We start from the raw sequence: 15,477 nt of genomic DNA on the forward strand, positions 1-15,477 counted from the left end.
CTGCAGCCATGGCTTGATTAATTCAAATGCATTGGCCCAGGTGCTGAGGATGGCTCCATGGAGCTTCTGCCTCAGGTGCTAAAAGGCCTAGCAATGGGCCCCAGATGGGCAGAGCATTGCTGCTGTGTTGGGGGATTGCCAGGTGGATCCTGGTCAGGGAGCATGCAGGAATCTTTGTCTCCCCTCCTCTAAAAAAAAAGAAAGAAAGAAAAAGAAAAAGCCTGACCAGGCAGTGGTGCAGTGAATAGAGCGTCGGACTGGGATGTGGAGGACCCAGGTTCGAGACCTCGAGGTCACCAGCTTGAGCGCGGGCTCATCTGGTTTGAGCACAGCTCACCAGTTTGGACCCAGGGTCGCTGGCTTGAGCAAGGGGTTACTTGGTCTGCTGTAGCCCCACGGTCAAGGCACATATGAGAAGGCAGTCGGTGAACAACTAAGGTGTCACAATGAAAAACTGATGATTCATGCTTCTCATCTCTCTCTGTCCCTCTCTCTGACTTTGTTTCTGTAAAAAAAAAAAAAAAAAAAAAAAAAAAAAATGGCACTTTAAACAAAAACTTGCTAACAGTTTAGGTAGTAAAAAATCACAGCTGTTGGCCATCTCTTTTGCCCTCTAGGAGTCTCTGTGGAGCCTTCCTGGAGAAGTAGAGAAGCTATGACAGCTCCCTGAGCTAGGACCTGGAAGGAGGGTTGAATCAGCCTGATTATCCTCTCTTCCCTTCCAGCCTCACTCCCTCCTAGGCCTGGGTGTCCACAGCCTCACCTTTTAACATTCAGGTTCCTGGCCACCTGGACAAGAGCCTCTGCCTGCTTTTTGGCTCAGCAGTGTTGCCCATGATGAAGCAGATTGCCTGGTGAAGTGGAAAGGCCCCTGGTCATCACAGGGAATGTATGAGACTGGAGGGCCCTTCCAGCATGTGAAAACCATCCACTCCTTTAGGACTCAGAAGTCCCTGACGAGCCCCCTTGGTCCCTGATGAAGGGACAGGCTGGGCCTCCAGAGCCCCACTGTTCTCTGACAGCACCCTCCCTCCAGCTGACTAGCTCAGCTAGAGGACCTCCTCATTACTCCATTGCCTGCTGGTATGGAAAAGCCTGACCTGGCTCCTCCCCCATACGGCCTTAGTTTCCCCATTTATAAATTGTCTATAATTCTGTTCCAAGCTGGGGAGCTGGCCAGTCTCTTCCAGATGTCTGTTTACCCTGGGACAATTTTACTATCCCTTTCCTCACAGGGGATAGAGTGCAATCTTCTAGATGAATCAGCAAGGCTCTGAGGAGTGAGGAAACTTGCTCATGGGTACAACCGCTTGTCATGGGCTAACAGAAAGTCAGAGGCCAAGCCACCAGGGAAACAGCTGGGAATATGCCTTCCAAAGGTGGGGGAAGGGACCAGGAGGAGAAACCCGACTTCTCTCAGACTCCCCACTGCACATTGGGGAAACTGAGGCCCGGAGCATCACCAGCTGGCCAGGGTCACCCAGCACCAGGCCTCAGACCACAGGTTTGGCCCGCCCCTGGTTAGGACAGGGTCTCGGGGCCCCAGACCCCTACCCAGCCAGGCGTTCCCTATCCACCTCCCCCATCCTGGCGGCCGCCGTCACGGCGGGGAGAGTTTAGAACAAAAGGAGCGGGGGCGGAGCTGGGCCGGGCTGGGGGCGGGGCGGAGGCTATAAGGGGCGGTGGCCCGGCGCGGCCCAGCAGGCCCAGCAGCCCTGGGGCGGATGGCTCGGGCCACTGGGCTCCGCGGCGCGGCACCGCGCGCTCTCCGGCTCCCGTTGCTGCTGCTGCTGCTGCTCTCGCTGCCGCCGCTGCTGGCCCGGGCCCCGCGGCCGCCGGTGAGTGCCCGCCGCTGGCCGGTCGCTCCTCGTCTTGGGAGTGCCGGGCACGCGGGCTGGGCCCAGAGGCGGAGCTGGACCCGCAGGGGCGCCCGGGGTGCCCTGTAGTCGCTCGTTACCCAAAACGCTTTCCGGGTCTCTGTGGGCGTGATAAATAGTGAGCTTCCCGTCCCGGGAGGTGTGCAAGTGGAGCCTGCACGGGGATCGCCCAGGCTGGTGAGGCGGGACTCGGCGCCAGACACACGCCCCCTCTCAGCATGGAAACCTCCTCCTCTGTGCCCTAGCCGCAGATGCTGGGGTGCACAGAGGGAGGTAGCAAGGGGAGTGGTTACAGATCCCTCTATCGCAGGGACAAAGCAGAGCAGGTCTCAGGCTGGTGTCAGCTTCTAGGTGTGTGGCCTTTAGTGAGCACATCTCCAGGTGTACAGTGGGCTGGAAGATTAAGAAAGAGTTCGGGAGGGCAGCAGCTGTGCTTGGGGAAATGTCTGAGCCTAGAGGAGGTCCTACCACCTAGGCACCTGCAAGTGGCAAGTTTAAGAGGCTGTGCCAGGACAGCGTGAGCCTGAGAGCTACACTCTGTGTGTGACTGTGAGAATGTGAGAAAGAACGGGGCGCCAAGGGTGGAGAGTTAAGAACCTCAGAGAGCAAGGGGGTAGGAAGGGAGAAGAATGTGTGATCCAAAGAGAAGAGCCCCTGTGAGAGAGTAGCAGAGTGAGAAGACGAGGACCTGTCATGGGGTGTGTGTGACAGCCTTACGTGTGCCCAGAAAGCTGCACCCTCCCCTTGAGCTGGGGCTTTAAGGGACCAGTCACAGGGGAGCCAGGCAGGGCCTGAGGTCAGAGTCTGGGTGACTGCATGCCCATGGGCCCCAGGGAACCTATCCCACCCCTACAGGGAGCTGAGGCATCTAGACAGCTCAGGCAGTGATGGAGCCATTAGGACATGTGATAGGCAGGAGTGTGAGACTGGTCTGGTGAGGAAGGAGGTCTGAGCAGGCTGAGCTCCTCTGTCCAGCAAGCCCAGCTGTGCCCTGGCCAGCCTTGCCCTCACTGGCTGTGGGAGCAGGAGGAGATAGGATGGGTTGTGTAGAGTGTGTGGCAGCACCTCGGTCTGGAAGCCTTTCTTCTTCCCCAGCTCCTCCCAGTCCCCTAGATTTTGGGGCAGTCTGATATCACTGTGGTTAGAAGTTGAGCCCACGGGTTCGGAAATTGGAGAAATCTGGGTTTGAACTATGTGACCTTAAGTGAGCCCTCTTGTGCCTCAGAACCTTCCCTTCTCAGTCTTGTCAGAAGTGGGTGGGAGACAACAGTGATGCTGATGGGCATTGAGGATTGAATGAGGTAATTCGAGGAGAGAGGTACAGCCAGGCACACTGGAGACATTCCGTCACCTGTAGCTGCCACTTTGATGCTTGTGCAGGGTCAGTTGGGGCCCAGTCTGAGCTGGGCTGTTGTCTGTCACTCTGCAGATATGCAGAGAGCATTTGGGGTCGCCTCTGATATGTTTATCCCCAGGCTGCGGTTGGCAGGGCCAGGAAAGCTCTGTAAATATTTATCCATCCCAGTTCAGCAGCTTTCAGGGTTGATGAAAGCCCCGCAGCCCCTGGGACCAGCAGGGGAGGGGTAGGAAGGGGAAGATTAGGCCACAGAGTCAGGAAGAAGATGGACCTGCCTGCTGACTGGTGGTGTGACTTGATCAGGTTGCTTGGCCTCCCTGAGCCTCAGAGTGGCTTGATGCCTAATAGAGTGGTGTGATGATGCCCCTCTGTCTTCCTCACAGCCTAACAAAGTACCCTCCTGTCTGGGTCACCTTCTGCTGACAGCAAAAGACATAGCTATGACTAATGATCCTTATTGGACCAATACAAAACTGAGGCCCAGAGAGGGGCACAGTTAGTCTGGCTTTACCCAGCAGTCTCCTAGTCTGGGGTCTTCTTTTATCTCTCCTCTACCAAGTGCCTCCCATTTTCTTGATTGGAAGTTGTCCCAGGGGCTGACCTTGAGTTTCTAGCTCAGCCAAGAGATTGAGTCAGCCAAGAAATTCCTCGAGGATTTCTGAGGCTGTGGTTTGGTGCCCGCCAGAGGAGGATGGGGTGAGTGAGCTGGACACCCACCACACGGGGCGGGCTAAGGGAGGACACTGGCCTAGGAGGAGGGAGTGCACCAGAAGAAGAAACACTTCTCAGCAATGTGGGTTTTAGAGATAGGCCAAGAGCTGAGGGGATTCGAGGAGAGCTCTGGATAGGGAAGTATACACCCTGGGTCTAGGACCTGCTATTGTCCTACTTACTGTCTGACTCTAGGTAAAATCCTTATCCTCTATGGGATCTGGGAAATGCCCGCTCTCTGACCCCCAGAGCTGTAGATAAAGCCAGGTGTGGTCTGTGCCCACCACTCACCTCACTGAATCCCAGCATCTTTGGGAGGACCAGCGCACCCATCTTAGGAATCAGCAAGCTGCCTTGTGCCTAACAGCTAGACCATCTGGCCCCAGGCCAGGAAGGACTCAGAAAGATGAAGTGTGGAAGGTCAGTGGGGCAAGGAGCATGTGTCCCATACTAGTAATTAGGAAACAGAGACAAAGAGCCACTAAATGATAGGCTTCCCTGAAAAGATCCCACTAGCTGGAGCTGGAGGCCTCCATTCTAGTGCCTTCTGCTCACTCTCTCCAAGACCAATGAACGCAACACAGACAGGGAGCAAGAGGCCTTTGCTTGTGGGGAGATCGTATATAAGTGGCTTTCCTTCTCTGGATTTACAGGATCGCTTCTGGCTGCAACTCATGTTTTAAAATGTAAAGTCTGGAGACTTTGGGGGAGCTGGATGCCAGGTGGATAAAGAGAGCTCTAGGGAGTTTGGTGGTATGGGAGGGCTCACAGGGGCAAGCGGTAGGGCCAGAGAAGAGGCTGTGTGCCAGATGCTGGAGCAGGCATTACAGGAGGGGGACATTTTGTCGTTTGCTATCCTGATTTGATAGGTGGGGAAATCAAGGCTAAGAGAGGATAGTGACTTATCCAGGATCCCTCTGTCCAGGGGTGCCATGGCATAGGCCTGGGCCTTCTGAATCTCAGTTTGTGGCTCCTTCTGCTGTGCTGAGAGTGCCAGGATCTATGGCTCTGGGGGTGGACTTGGTGCCTTGTGGGGGCAGGAGAGGAAGAAACTGTGTGGGTCTATTACTCATCCTCCTTCCGTGGCTGGCTGCTCCAGGCCTCACTGGGAGCAGAGGAGAGGAAAGATTTCTGCCCAGGGGCATAGAGCTGGCAGGCTGGGCTCTGGGCTGTTTGGGACTGCCAGGAAATGAAATGGCCATGCCCTTCCCAAGGAGGGTCCTCATACCCCTGCCAGGGTTGGAGAAGGAAACTGTATCCTGGAGGTCAATGGGGGCAGTATGGGGAGGGGATGGGGAAGGGGCAGGCCCTCATGGTTTATCACACAGACCTGGGGTCCACATGCTCAGTGTGAGACCCTGCATATATATCATCCCCACCTTATGGGAGGAGGGGACAGGTTCAATGAGCCTGTCTATAAAGTAGCTGGGAAGTAGCAGGTGCTTAATAGTTTCCCATTCCTTCTCTTTTTTACCGAGGTGAGGTCATCCTGGGTTCCTCCTCCAGGAGAAGGGTGACTCCAGCCCAAAATGCAGAACAGAGATAGCAGGTAAAGTGGGCTGTGAGCACAGACAGCCTGCCACCTGCCCCTGTTACCTGGGAAAATTGCTTAACTTCTTTGGGCTCCATTTCCTCATCTGAGAAATGGGCATGATAAAGGTAGAGAGTTGGTGAGAGGTCCCATCAGGGGCTAAGAGCAAGTCTGTGGAGCTGTTGCCAAGGTCCTAGCCTAGATACAGGTGAACTCCTACAGTGATAAGTACTTAATAGCACTAAGCCCTCTGGTGTTGAACCCACAACCCAGTGAGGCTTGCTGTGCCAGGTAACCAACCACTCAATAAGCAAGCTCAAACCAAGGGAAAACAGTTCAGGGCCCCATACCCCAAGAAGGCCCATAGCCCCCAAGGGGTTCAGAAGCTCCAGGTGTTCAGAAGACACATTCATAGTAGGAGGATATTCTTGGGGGTTGAGTCCAGGTAGCTCTGGGTTTTGAGTTCTTGGTGGCTCCATAATCAGGATCTTGGGGGAGGAGGGCTGAGATGTTGATCAGAGGCCTGGGACCTGGGAAAACTGCCAGAGGCTGAGGCTGACTCCAAGGCTGAGGGTGGGGCCTAGGTTGCCCAGCTCCTACCCCAAATATGGCTGTGGGGAGGCCACAGCTGCCCAGACCAGACAGGCGCTGAGTATCTCAGCAAACAGCACCATTCCATTCCTCTCCTCCAGCTTTGCACAGTGTCCACAGCCAGGCCTTTTTGCCTGCAGCCTGGGCCATCAGAGTCCTCACCTGGCCCTGCCATGCTCTTGCTGGATGACTTCTCAGGGACTCTCAACCTCTCTGAGTTTCTGTTTTTTTCATGCACTAGAACTGTGACCTCCACCCTGGGGCTTGCAGAGTGTGGGAGCTCCACGTCAGAATCACCTCGAACTCTAGCAGGGCAGGTTTGGGTGGGGATGGGCAGCTGGTAACTGTCTGTTCCCTAACACACATATTGGGTACTGGCCCCAGGCTAAGGGCTTTAAATGCATTTCATTAGCTCATCCTCAGGTCAGCTCTGTGGGGAGGTAGCATCCCCATTTGTCAGGTAAGCAAATTGAGGCAGCCCCTTCAAACTGAAGAGTGTCTGAGGTGGGTGTCCTGGGCAGGAGTAATTTACATGACTTGGGAGAAGAAGGGAGGGGACTTGGGAAGAAAGGGGTGCAGTGGGGGAAGTAGGAGGCGCTGCCTGGCCTTTCCCCAGAAGCTTTGGCTGAGGGTCCATTCCCAGGTGTGTGTGGAAGTACAGTCTCTGTGCCCTCACTCAGACCTCACCAGCCCAAATGGTCAGAGTAGGTGACAGGCAGCCCTGGGCCCTTCCAGGAGGGAGGGGCAGGCAGTAAGAGGCCGTGTAACAAGTCATCAGGAAACCAGTCAGTTCATGCCAAGGGGCCTGCAGTGTGACAGTGAGCATACCTTCTCTTGCCCGCTGCTTGTCTAGTGACACAGTGGGCTGGGGCTGAGCATGGGGGCGTTGACAGCTCACACCTCTAACTGTGGGCCATGAAGACCAGAGGCCTGATCAGGCCTCCCCATCCTTTCTCCTGCCCAGGAAACCCACTGCCACCACCTAGTGAGGAGGGGGCCACGGCGCTGGCATGAAGCTCCTCCAAGCAGCCCGGCACCTGCCCCTGCTGCACAGGAGTCTCCTCGGCCTGCTGGGGGCCCCAGACCTCCCCGCTGTGGTGTGCCTGACCCGCCTGATGGGCTGAGTGCCCGCAACCGACAAAAGCGGTTCGTGCTGTCAGGTGGGCGCTGGGAGAAGACTGACCTCACCTACAGGTAGGGCCCTCAGCCATAAGCAGACTCTACATCACTGTGTGTCTGTGTATAAGCCTGCCACTCCCACATGCCAGAGCTAGATCTCTGTGATTGATGTGTGTACACTGACTCCCAAGCCATCCATGGACCAGCCCCCCTGGACCCCAACTTCAATGCACACACAGAAAACACCCCTCCACACCTATGCCTGTAGACATGCTGGGGCACAGCTTTCAGTGACATAGGCAGCTTCTATTAGGATCTAAGGGCCTGAGGACTCCATGGTGTATGTGGCAGCCACAACCTCTTGGTGGAGCTGGGCACCTCTTGGGGAGCTGGGCATTAACCATGTCACTGCTCAGATCTAGCACCATAATTCAGGATCCATGCAGGTGGGAAACGGTGGTGAGGGGGACAGGTGACCTGAGACCCCTGGGAGTGAGGTGGAAACTGAAACATACATATCATGCAGGTAGAGACTTAACTTGGGACAGAAATCACATGAAGACCACTGTGGTATCATGACATTGGGGCTGACACTGCTGGGGATGCAGAAATGTCCTGGAGGGAACTGGGAACTGAACGGGGACAGGTCAAAGGGTCAAGTTCTCCCTAAAGTGAGCAGTATAATCAGGTCTACAGGTGGGTCTTGGGGCTCCTTGTCCTGTGTTCTTCCCCCAAATACAGACATCTTTGTGCAACTAAGGACATAAATCCACATAAAAATGTGCCCATGTGGCAGAGGCATTACATACCACACCAAAAGCTAACCTGGCCTTTGTCTTGTGTGCATGCACCCCCACTGAGTATCCAAGGGCAACTCCTGGCCCAATAGCCATCAGGGGCTGACCCTGCCCTGAGGGAAGTCCAGACCCCTCTTTCTCCCCCAGGATCCTTCGGTTCCCATGGCAGCTGGTGCGGGAGCAAGTGCGGCAGACAGTGGCAGAGGCCCTACAGGTGTGGAGTGAGGTGACACCACTCACCTTTACTGAGGTGCATGAGGGCCATGCTGACATCATGATCGACTTCACCAGGTGAACCAGTGGCCTGGCACCCCTCTAGGAACAGCCCCAGCTGTGAGCTGCTGCTGACTCTGCCCCCACCCACCGCAGGTACTGGCATGGGGACAACCTGCCATTTGATGGACCTGGGGGCATCCTGGCTCATGCCTTCTTCCCGAAGACTCATCGAGAAGGGGATGTCCACTTCGACTATGATGAGACCTGGACTATTGGGGACAACCAGGGTATGGGCTGGGGACCCATTTTCCAGACAGGGCAACTGAAGAACATAGAGAGAATGGGAACTTGCCAAGGTCCCTGAGCTCGGGTCTAGAGCTTGGGTATCTTGCTGTAGGAGGCTCGGGGATTGCTGGGCTATTTCCCTTTTCCAGGCACAGACCTCCTGCAGGTGGCAGCCCATGAATTTGGCCATGTGCTCGGGTTACAGCACACGACGGCTGCTAAGGCCCTTATGTCCCCTTTCTACACCTTTCGCTATCCACTGAGCCTCAGCCCAGATGACCGCAGGGGCATCCAGCACCTATATGGCCGGCCCCGGCCAGTTCCTACCTCCAGGCCTCCAGCCCTAGGCCCCCAGGCTGGGGTGGACACCAACGAGATTGCACCATTGGAGGTGAGGTACAGGGGGGTGGGAAGACAGGAGGTGAGGCCCTGTCCTAGCTCCCCCAACCCCACTGGCCTCTATGGCTCCAATGTGGGCTCTTTCCTGGCCCTCCCTTCCCTCCTGCCCCAGCCGGAAGCCCCACCAGACGCTTGTGAGGTCTCCTTTGATGCAGTATCCACCATCCGTGGCGAGCTCTTCTTCTTCAAGGCAGGCTTTGTGTGGCGGCTGCGTGGGGGCCGGCTGCAGCCTGGCTACCCTGCACTGGCCTCTCGCCACTGGCAGGGACTTCCCAGCCCCGTGGACGCAGCCTTTGAGGATGCCCAGGGCCACATCTGGTTCTTTCAGGGTGAGTGGGGGCTGCGGGTCATGCTCAGATTTCCAGGAGCCAGGAATGTCATGGCCAAGGGTAGGAACAGACAGAAATATATGATGGGCAGGTGGAGCATGCCCTGAATCTTCAAGGCCAAAGGAGAGCAAGGCTTACTCCTCTGGACACAGTTGGGACATTCTCAGAGATGGTGGCTTTCAAGGTGGGAGTAGAATAGAAAGTATTACACAATGGGCCATGCATTGGCCTCTAGCTCAGATGTAGTGAAATGACTGAACTGAGGGCGCAGTTTAGAAAAGGCAGAGCAGGGATTAGACCTAGGTCTGGTGACCCTAGAATCTGTGCTGTTAACTTTCAACTGGCAGAGAAAAGAGCCTGGAGCATTCCAGATGGCAGGGACTTCATAAACAAAGGCCAGCCAGGACCTGCTGTGACAGAGCTAAGGCCCAGGGGGTGGTGAGCAGTCAAATGCCAGGGGAAGGAGCGGGAGCCTAGGCGCCTCTCTGCTGCTTAGAATAACCTTTCTTATGTGGTATGTCCCAGAGCCTGCACCACCCCAGCTTATGCCTGCTGGCTCCAACTTCCCCTGGACTGGGGTTACCAAGCAGGTCAATGAAACTGAGGAATGGAAAGTCTGTGATGGTGGCAGCCAGGGAGGTCCATGATGCCCTAGTGTGGCAGTTGCACAGCTCCACTGCAGCCTCCCCTCTCCACAGGGGCTCAATACTGGGTGTATGATGGTGAGAAGCCAGTTCTAGGCCCTGCACCCCTCTCTGAGCTGGGCCTGCTGGAGTCCCCGGTCCATGCAGCCTTGGTCTGGGGCCCTGAGAAGAACAAGATCTACTTCTTCCGAGGGGGAGACTACTGGCGCTTCCACCCCAGCACCCGCCGTGTGGACAGTCCCGTGCCCCGTCGGGCCACTGACTGGCGAGGAGTACCCTCTGAAATCGACGCTGCCTTCCAGGATGCTGATGGTGTGTTGGGGGCAGGGAGGCTGGTGGAAGTGGTTGCAGCAGCTGCATTTCCCACACTGTGGTGGCTGGGCATCAGCTTTCCATCTCAGGTCCTTTGTCCAGCATCCTCCCCAGCAAGCCCCTTCCTTGTGCCAGGGTAATGCTATACTCCCGTGTAGCAGATAAGATTGAGGGCCACAGAAGTGCAAGTACTTGTCCAGGTCTCTTGGTCATAGCTGCTAATAATAACCACTGCATACTGAGGACTGACAATGCTCCAGGCAACTAAGTTCCCTAAATGTCTCATGCAATTCTCAAGTGTAGCACCTGTTAAGAACCCAGTTTCCAGAAGAGCAAAGAGAGGTTCAGGTGATGAGGTTCCCTAACTGGGACCACCCATGTGGACAGTGGGCAGCTAGGACCACCACCTAGGCAATCCCTACTCCTAATCATTGGGCCACCTGGCCTCCTGTAATCTCCAAGGACTAGACTGGAGACTCACAGTCCAGGGCACTCTCTCGTGTCCCACCCTCTGGTTTCTGTGTTCTCCCACAGTGGGACCTGTTGGAGAGCTATCCTGTGGTGGCTTTGGGCTAAGGCTGCAGGTTGCCTGTCTCATTCACTTGACTCAAGCCCATATGTATGTGGCTGGTGGGTACAGAAGTCGAGTGATGTGGAGGGAGGGCCTGTGAGGGAAGCAGGACTGCTTTCCTGACAGGTAGAACTTGGGCCTCTGATGCACCCAGTGTCTCTCAGGCTGGATGGTAGCTCAGCTAAGACTCTGAACAGGCAGAAGGCTCCCTTAAGGGAAAGGTGGTGTTGCAGGGCCTGCAGGTTTCAAGGAATTCAGCCGTGTCCAAGGCCTGCCCGCCTGGACCTCCCCGTTGCCCATCCCTTGGCACAGCCTGAAGCAGATATGAGGTCCAGTATCCATTCACCCAGGCCTGACCTTCATCTCTCCCCAGGTTATGCCTACTTCCTGCGTGGCCGCCTCTACTGGAAGTTTGACCCTGTGAAGGTGAAGGCCCTGGAGGGCTTTCCCCGTCTTGTGGGCCCTGACTTCTTCAGCTGTACAGAACCTGCCAACACTTTCCGCTAACAATGGCTTGGATGCCCTCAGGACCCCTGACTCCTGGCAGGCCACTGACATCACCTAGAGACCCATGGCCATCTTTGTGGCTATCTCTGTGGCTATGAGCATCAGGCATAAGACAGAGCCTGTGTCTCCTCAGGGGGCTGGGTCAGGGGTCCTGCCACCATGACAACTGCAGGGAGGACCACGCAGGTCGTGGTCACCTGCCAGCAACTGTCTCAGACTGGGCAAAGAGGCTTTGGCATTAAGGGTGAGGGTAGTCTTGGGCTTGCTTTACCTGGCCTGTGCAGGTCACAGTTAAACCTGGCTGTCCTCGCTCTCTATCCCTGTCCCTCAAGAAAGGACCTCAGCAGGTTTGGAGGAGCTGTCCCTGCTGTGCGATTCCTGACAGGTGTTGGCACTTGATCCTGGGGCCCCATGGCCTTCTGCCCTCTCCTGAGAAGTCAGTTTTGGGTAGATGCTTGGAACTGGCTGCCGCCAGCTACTGATCCTGGAGATTTGTTCCCCAAGATTCAGTTCCGAAGGTTCAGAGTCAGCTGGGGTGGGGGTGCTTCCTGCTGGAGACCCAGGGCCCTGGAGGCCCCAACATACCTCAATCCAGTTATGGACCGGATTCTCCCCAGCCCCCTCATCCTAGCACTGAGACCCTCCAAAGCCATGTAAATGTGTGTACAAAACTTTTTTTTTTTTTTTACTGAAGACTGTCATTAAACATGGTCATGGTCATTTTCTACCTGCCTGACTGGGGTTTCTCTGTGACTGGGAGGCAAGGATAGGGAAAGAGCTGGGCCAGGGAGGTGGGAGGCCTGGCTTGGGACCTGCTCTGCCATGGGAGCCAGGGTGGCAGCCCACTCCACTCTCAAGCCTATGGTCTTTGGGTGCAATGTTTAGGGCCCTTCTTGTTCCATTCCTCCATCTTATCTCACTGGACACCTGTAGAGGCTTCGATATTTGTTCCCTGCTTCTCACCTTGCCTCTTAGATCATCCTCCACCAAGTGGTGGTCACTTTATCTGATCTTACCACACCTCAGCCCCTATCCCACTATTGTCAAGACATAGAACAAACTCATGGTTACACCAGCGACTCTTCCTAACTGGAGTGCCTCCTTGCTTGACAGCCAGCTAGCCCCACATGTAACACCTTCATAGTAACACCTATCACAGCTACAATTTTTGTTAGATTGAACCATATGAAATTGTCAGCGTTGGGCCATTTTTGACCTACTGTATTGTCCAACTGGATACACTGATGCTTTGATGCTTTCATTAATGTCAATCCCCAAACACAGCTATAAGTGCCACAGGGCAGGGCTGTCTAGCTCCACTGCAGGGCTCAGCTTGTTGTACAGAACAAAGCACAAAGTTAAGGAAAGAATGGAGAAGGTTCCCTCCCCTCCAATACTCGTGTAATGCACAAGCCAAACCAAATACCACCTGGGCCTTGGAATCCTGCCAAGCCAGAGAGACTTTGCCCATGCCAACATCACTAGTGTTGTCATTCTGGCCATTCCTATAGCCGCAGAAACCATTGTGGGCTTGGAACTGGGACATCTGTTCCTAGGAGCCCATTTATCTGTTCAGCTGTACTGTTTTCCGGGTCGGGAAACTGAGGCACAGATTCTTCGGGCCTCTTCCTATACTTCAGGCCTTACTTCCTTTCTCCTCTACTGGGTAGAGTTCCAGTCCCAGCTGTGACTCTGGGTAAGCTACCGCCTGAGTTCGGGCCTCGGTTGCTATTTCCATCTCTGCGAATTTTCCTCGGTACCTCGATTTGGGAAGCAGTCTGTGAAAAAAACGGGTCTAGGTTCCTTTAAGAGACCCACGGGGACGCGCCCCGGCCTTTTGTTTGAGCAGCGGTAGCGCGCGCGCCAGCGTCAACGCCTGCGCATGCGCACTAAGGGAGGCCTGCTCATCGTCTACTGCGGCGGTTCAAGAGCTCGGCGGTGGCGGCGGCGGCGCGAGTATCCTGCTTGGCCCGTCCTTTGCCTCTCGGCTTAGCTCCCTTCGACTCAGCACTCCCCGGGCCCGCCTCAGCCCTCCTGATCCCTCGCATCCCGGCCTTTGCCGCCCATTTCCACCGCCGCAATGATGATGATGGCGCTGAGCAAGACCTTCGGGCAGAAGCCCGTCAAGTTCCAGCTGGAGGATGACGGCGAGTTCTACATGATCGGCTCTGAGGTACCGCGCAGCGCGTCCTCGCCCTTCCAGGCCCCGCGGAGTCTCAGGGCGGGTCTGCGCGCCGGAACGCGCGTCTCCATTCATCGCGGCGGCCTGGTGCGCGAGCACGCGCGTGTGGGCGGGGCCTAGTGGGCGGGGCCTCGTCGGCGTACCCTGAGATTCAGGGTTTACTTACCCATTTCGTAGTGGCTGCGGACACACCCTGCTTCCAAAGCTAGGGCTCCCCCAGGGCCCATTGGTTCCGCTCTGAGTTGCTGCAACCCTAGGCATACGCAAAGAAACTGGATGTTTCAGTTAGCCCCTGCGACTCTTGGGGATAGATGTTGGAAATCTCACAAGTACCCCCCCCCCCCCCCCCACCACCCATTGCTTTGTCTTGGATCCTGAAATGGCAGGTTGTAAAGACTGGGCTTACTGAGGGCTCATTACCATGTGTTCGTTGCCTTTGATGTGGACAGGGAGGTGTTCTGACCTTTTTTTTTTTTAATGTTTATTGTATTGATTTTAGAGAGAGAGGAAAGGAGAGAGAAACAGGAACATTGATCTGCTTCTGTATGTGCCTGGACCAGGGATGCAACCGGCAACCTCGCGCTTCGGGAAGATGCTCTAACCAACTGAACTATCTGGCCAAGGCAGTTTTGAACTTTGTTTACCAGGGAGGAAATAGGTTGGGAGGAGGACACTTGCTTTTGGATTGATAAGGACATCCTATTTCCTTTGGGTGGGTAAGGCCCCAGACCCTGAGCTCAGTTTATCAGCAAGTCAGAAGTAATTGACATTTTGTGTATCTTGAACTGACTCAGTTACTACAGGGGGGAAATATCCTAAAATCTTTAATCCTTACTAAAAGTAACAGCATTTTGTTGAATCAGCTGGACCATTGATATAAGGGAAACTCTACAACTTGTCCTTCTGTGGTAGTTTGTACTGAGTATATTAATTTTTTCCAGATTACTTCAAAATAGCCTTTTGTCATTTAAAGGCAGTCCCCAGATAGTGTATGTTAATTTTTTCCCCCCCAAGTCATGGCTATACAATTCAGATGTGCATATACCAAGCAGTAGAGTCTCTCATGTAATGAGGTGAGTGCTAATCTTGGAGAACTAAAGCAGTTACAAAATGCCAAGGGTTGCCTCTTCAGATGCCAAAATTTCATTCCTGTTTCTACAATTTTTGTTGTTTCTCTTTACAGTTGAACATGAATTAAGGCTCATGATGGTCACACTGGGGCTTTTAGGACACCCTGTAACTCCTGACTTATCCCAGCTGTATCGAATTATTAAAGAAATTTTTTTCTAATTTTATTTATTCATATTAGAGAGGAGAGAGAAAGGGAGAAAGAGAGACAGAGAGAGAAGGGGGAGGAGCAGGAAGCTTCAACTCCCATATGTGCCTTGACCAGGCAAGCCCAGGGTTTCAAACCGGCGACCTCAGCATTTCCAGGTCGACGCTTTATCCACTGCGTCACCACAGGTCAGGCCGTATTGAATTATTATACCAGTGTTGCCTGCATCAGAATTTTTTTTTTTTTTCTGCAGCTAGAAATGGGGAGAGACAGTCAGACGGACTCCCGCATGCGCCCATCCGGGATCCACCCAGCACGCCCACCAGGGGCGACGTTCTGCTGTGACCAGAGCCACTCTAGCGCCTGGGGCAGAGGCCAAGGAGCCATCCCCAGCGCCCGGGCCATCTTTGCTCCAATGGAGCCTTGGCTGCGGGAGGGGAAGAGAGAGACAGAGAGGAAGGAGGGGGGGTGGGGGGTGGAGAAGCAAATGGGCGCCTCTCCTATGTGCCCTGGCCGGGAATCGAACCTGGGTCCCCCGCACGCCAGGCCGACGCTCTACCGCTGAGCCAACCGGCCAGGGCCTGCATCAGAATTTTAGTGTTACCATTTTCCACCAATTTTTATAAAACAAAAAGTTCAGGATGCAATAAATTTTTCACATTATCATATAAGTACTGCTCTTCAAAGATAGCTGTGCTAGGGAACTGGAGCCGGTAAGTGCAGAATATAAAAGGCAGTTGAGGAGTTTCAGTATGTGATAATGGGCAGGTTGT

The 15,477-nt window shown here is 54.7% G+C and overlaps 2 protein-coding genes across 3 annotated transcripts in view; both read left to right on the plus strand.

The window, feature by feature from the left end:
* The first annotated feature begins 1,692 nt into the window (after positions 1–1,692).
* Positions 1,693–11,947, plus strand: MMP11 (matrix metallopeptidase 11). The gene is made up of 8 exons (XM_066365469.1): positions 1,693–1,838; positions 7,032–7,261; positions 8,131–8,274; positions 8,353–8,486; positions 8,634–8,875; positions 8,996–9,212; positions 9,911–10,168; positions 11,113–11,947. The coding sequence occupies exons 1-8, from the start codon at positions 1,725–1,727 to the stop codon at positions 11,244–11,246; spliced, it is 1,473 nt and encodes a 490-aa protein (XP_066221566.1). The 5' UTR covers positions 1,693–1,724; the 3' UTR covers positions 11,247–11,947.
* An 809-nt stretch (positions 11,948–12,756) lies between these two features.
* The window catches only part of SMARCB1 (SWI/SNF related, matrix associated, actin dependent regulator of chromatin, subfamily b, member 1), a 35,794-nt gene continuing 33,073 nt past the window's right edge, over positions 12,757–15,477 (plus strand). For both annotated transcript variants that reach the window (XM_066365476.1, XM_066365477.1), the window contains exon 1: positions 12,757–13,419. In XM_066365476.1, the coding sequence (XP_066221573.1) occupies positions 13,327–13,419 (93 nt within the window). In that variant the 5' untranslated portion in view covers positions 12,757–13,326. The remainder of the gene's footprint in view (positions 13,420–15,477) is intronic.

The sequence above is a fragment of the Saccopteryx leptura genome, chromosome 2 (genome assembly GCF_036850995.1).
Source record: "Saccopteryx leptura isolate mSacLep1 chromosome 2, mSacLep1_pri_phased_curated, whole genome shotgun sequence".
Taxonomy (NCBI): Eukaryota; Metazoa; Chordata; class Mammalia; order Chiroptera; family Emballonuridae; genus Saccopteryx; species Saccopteryx leptura.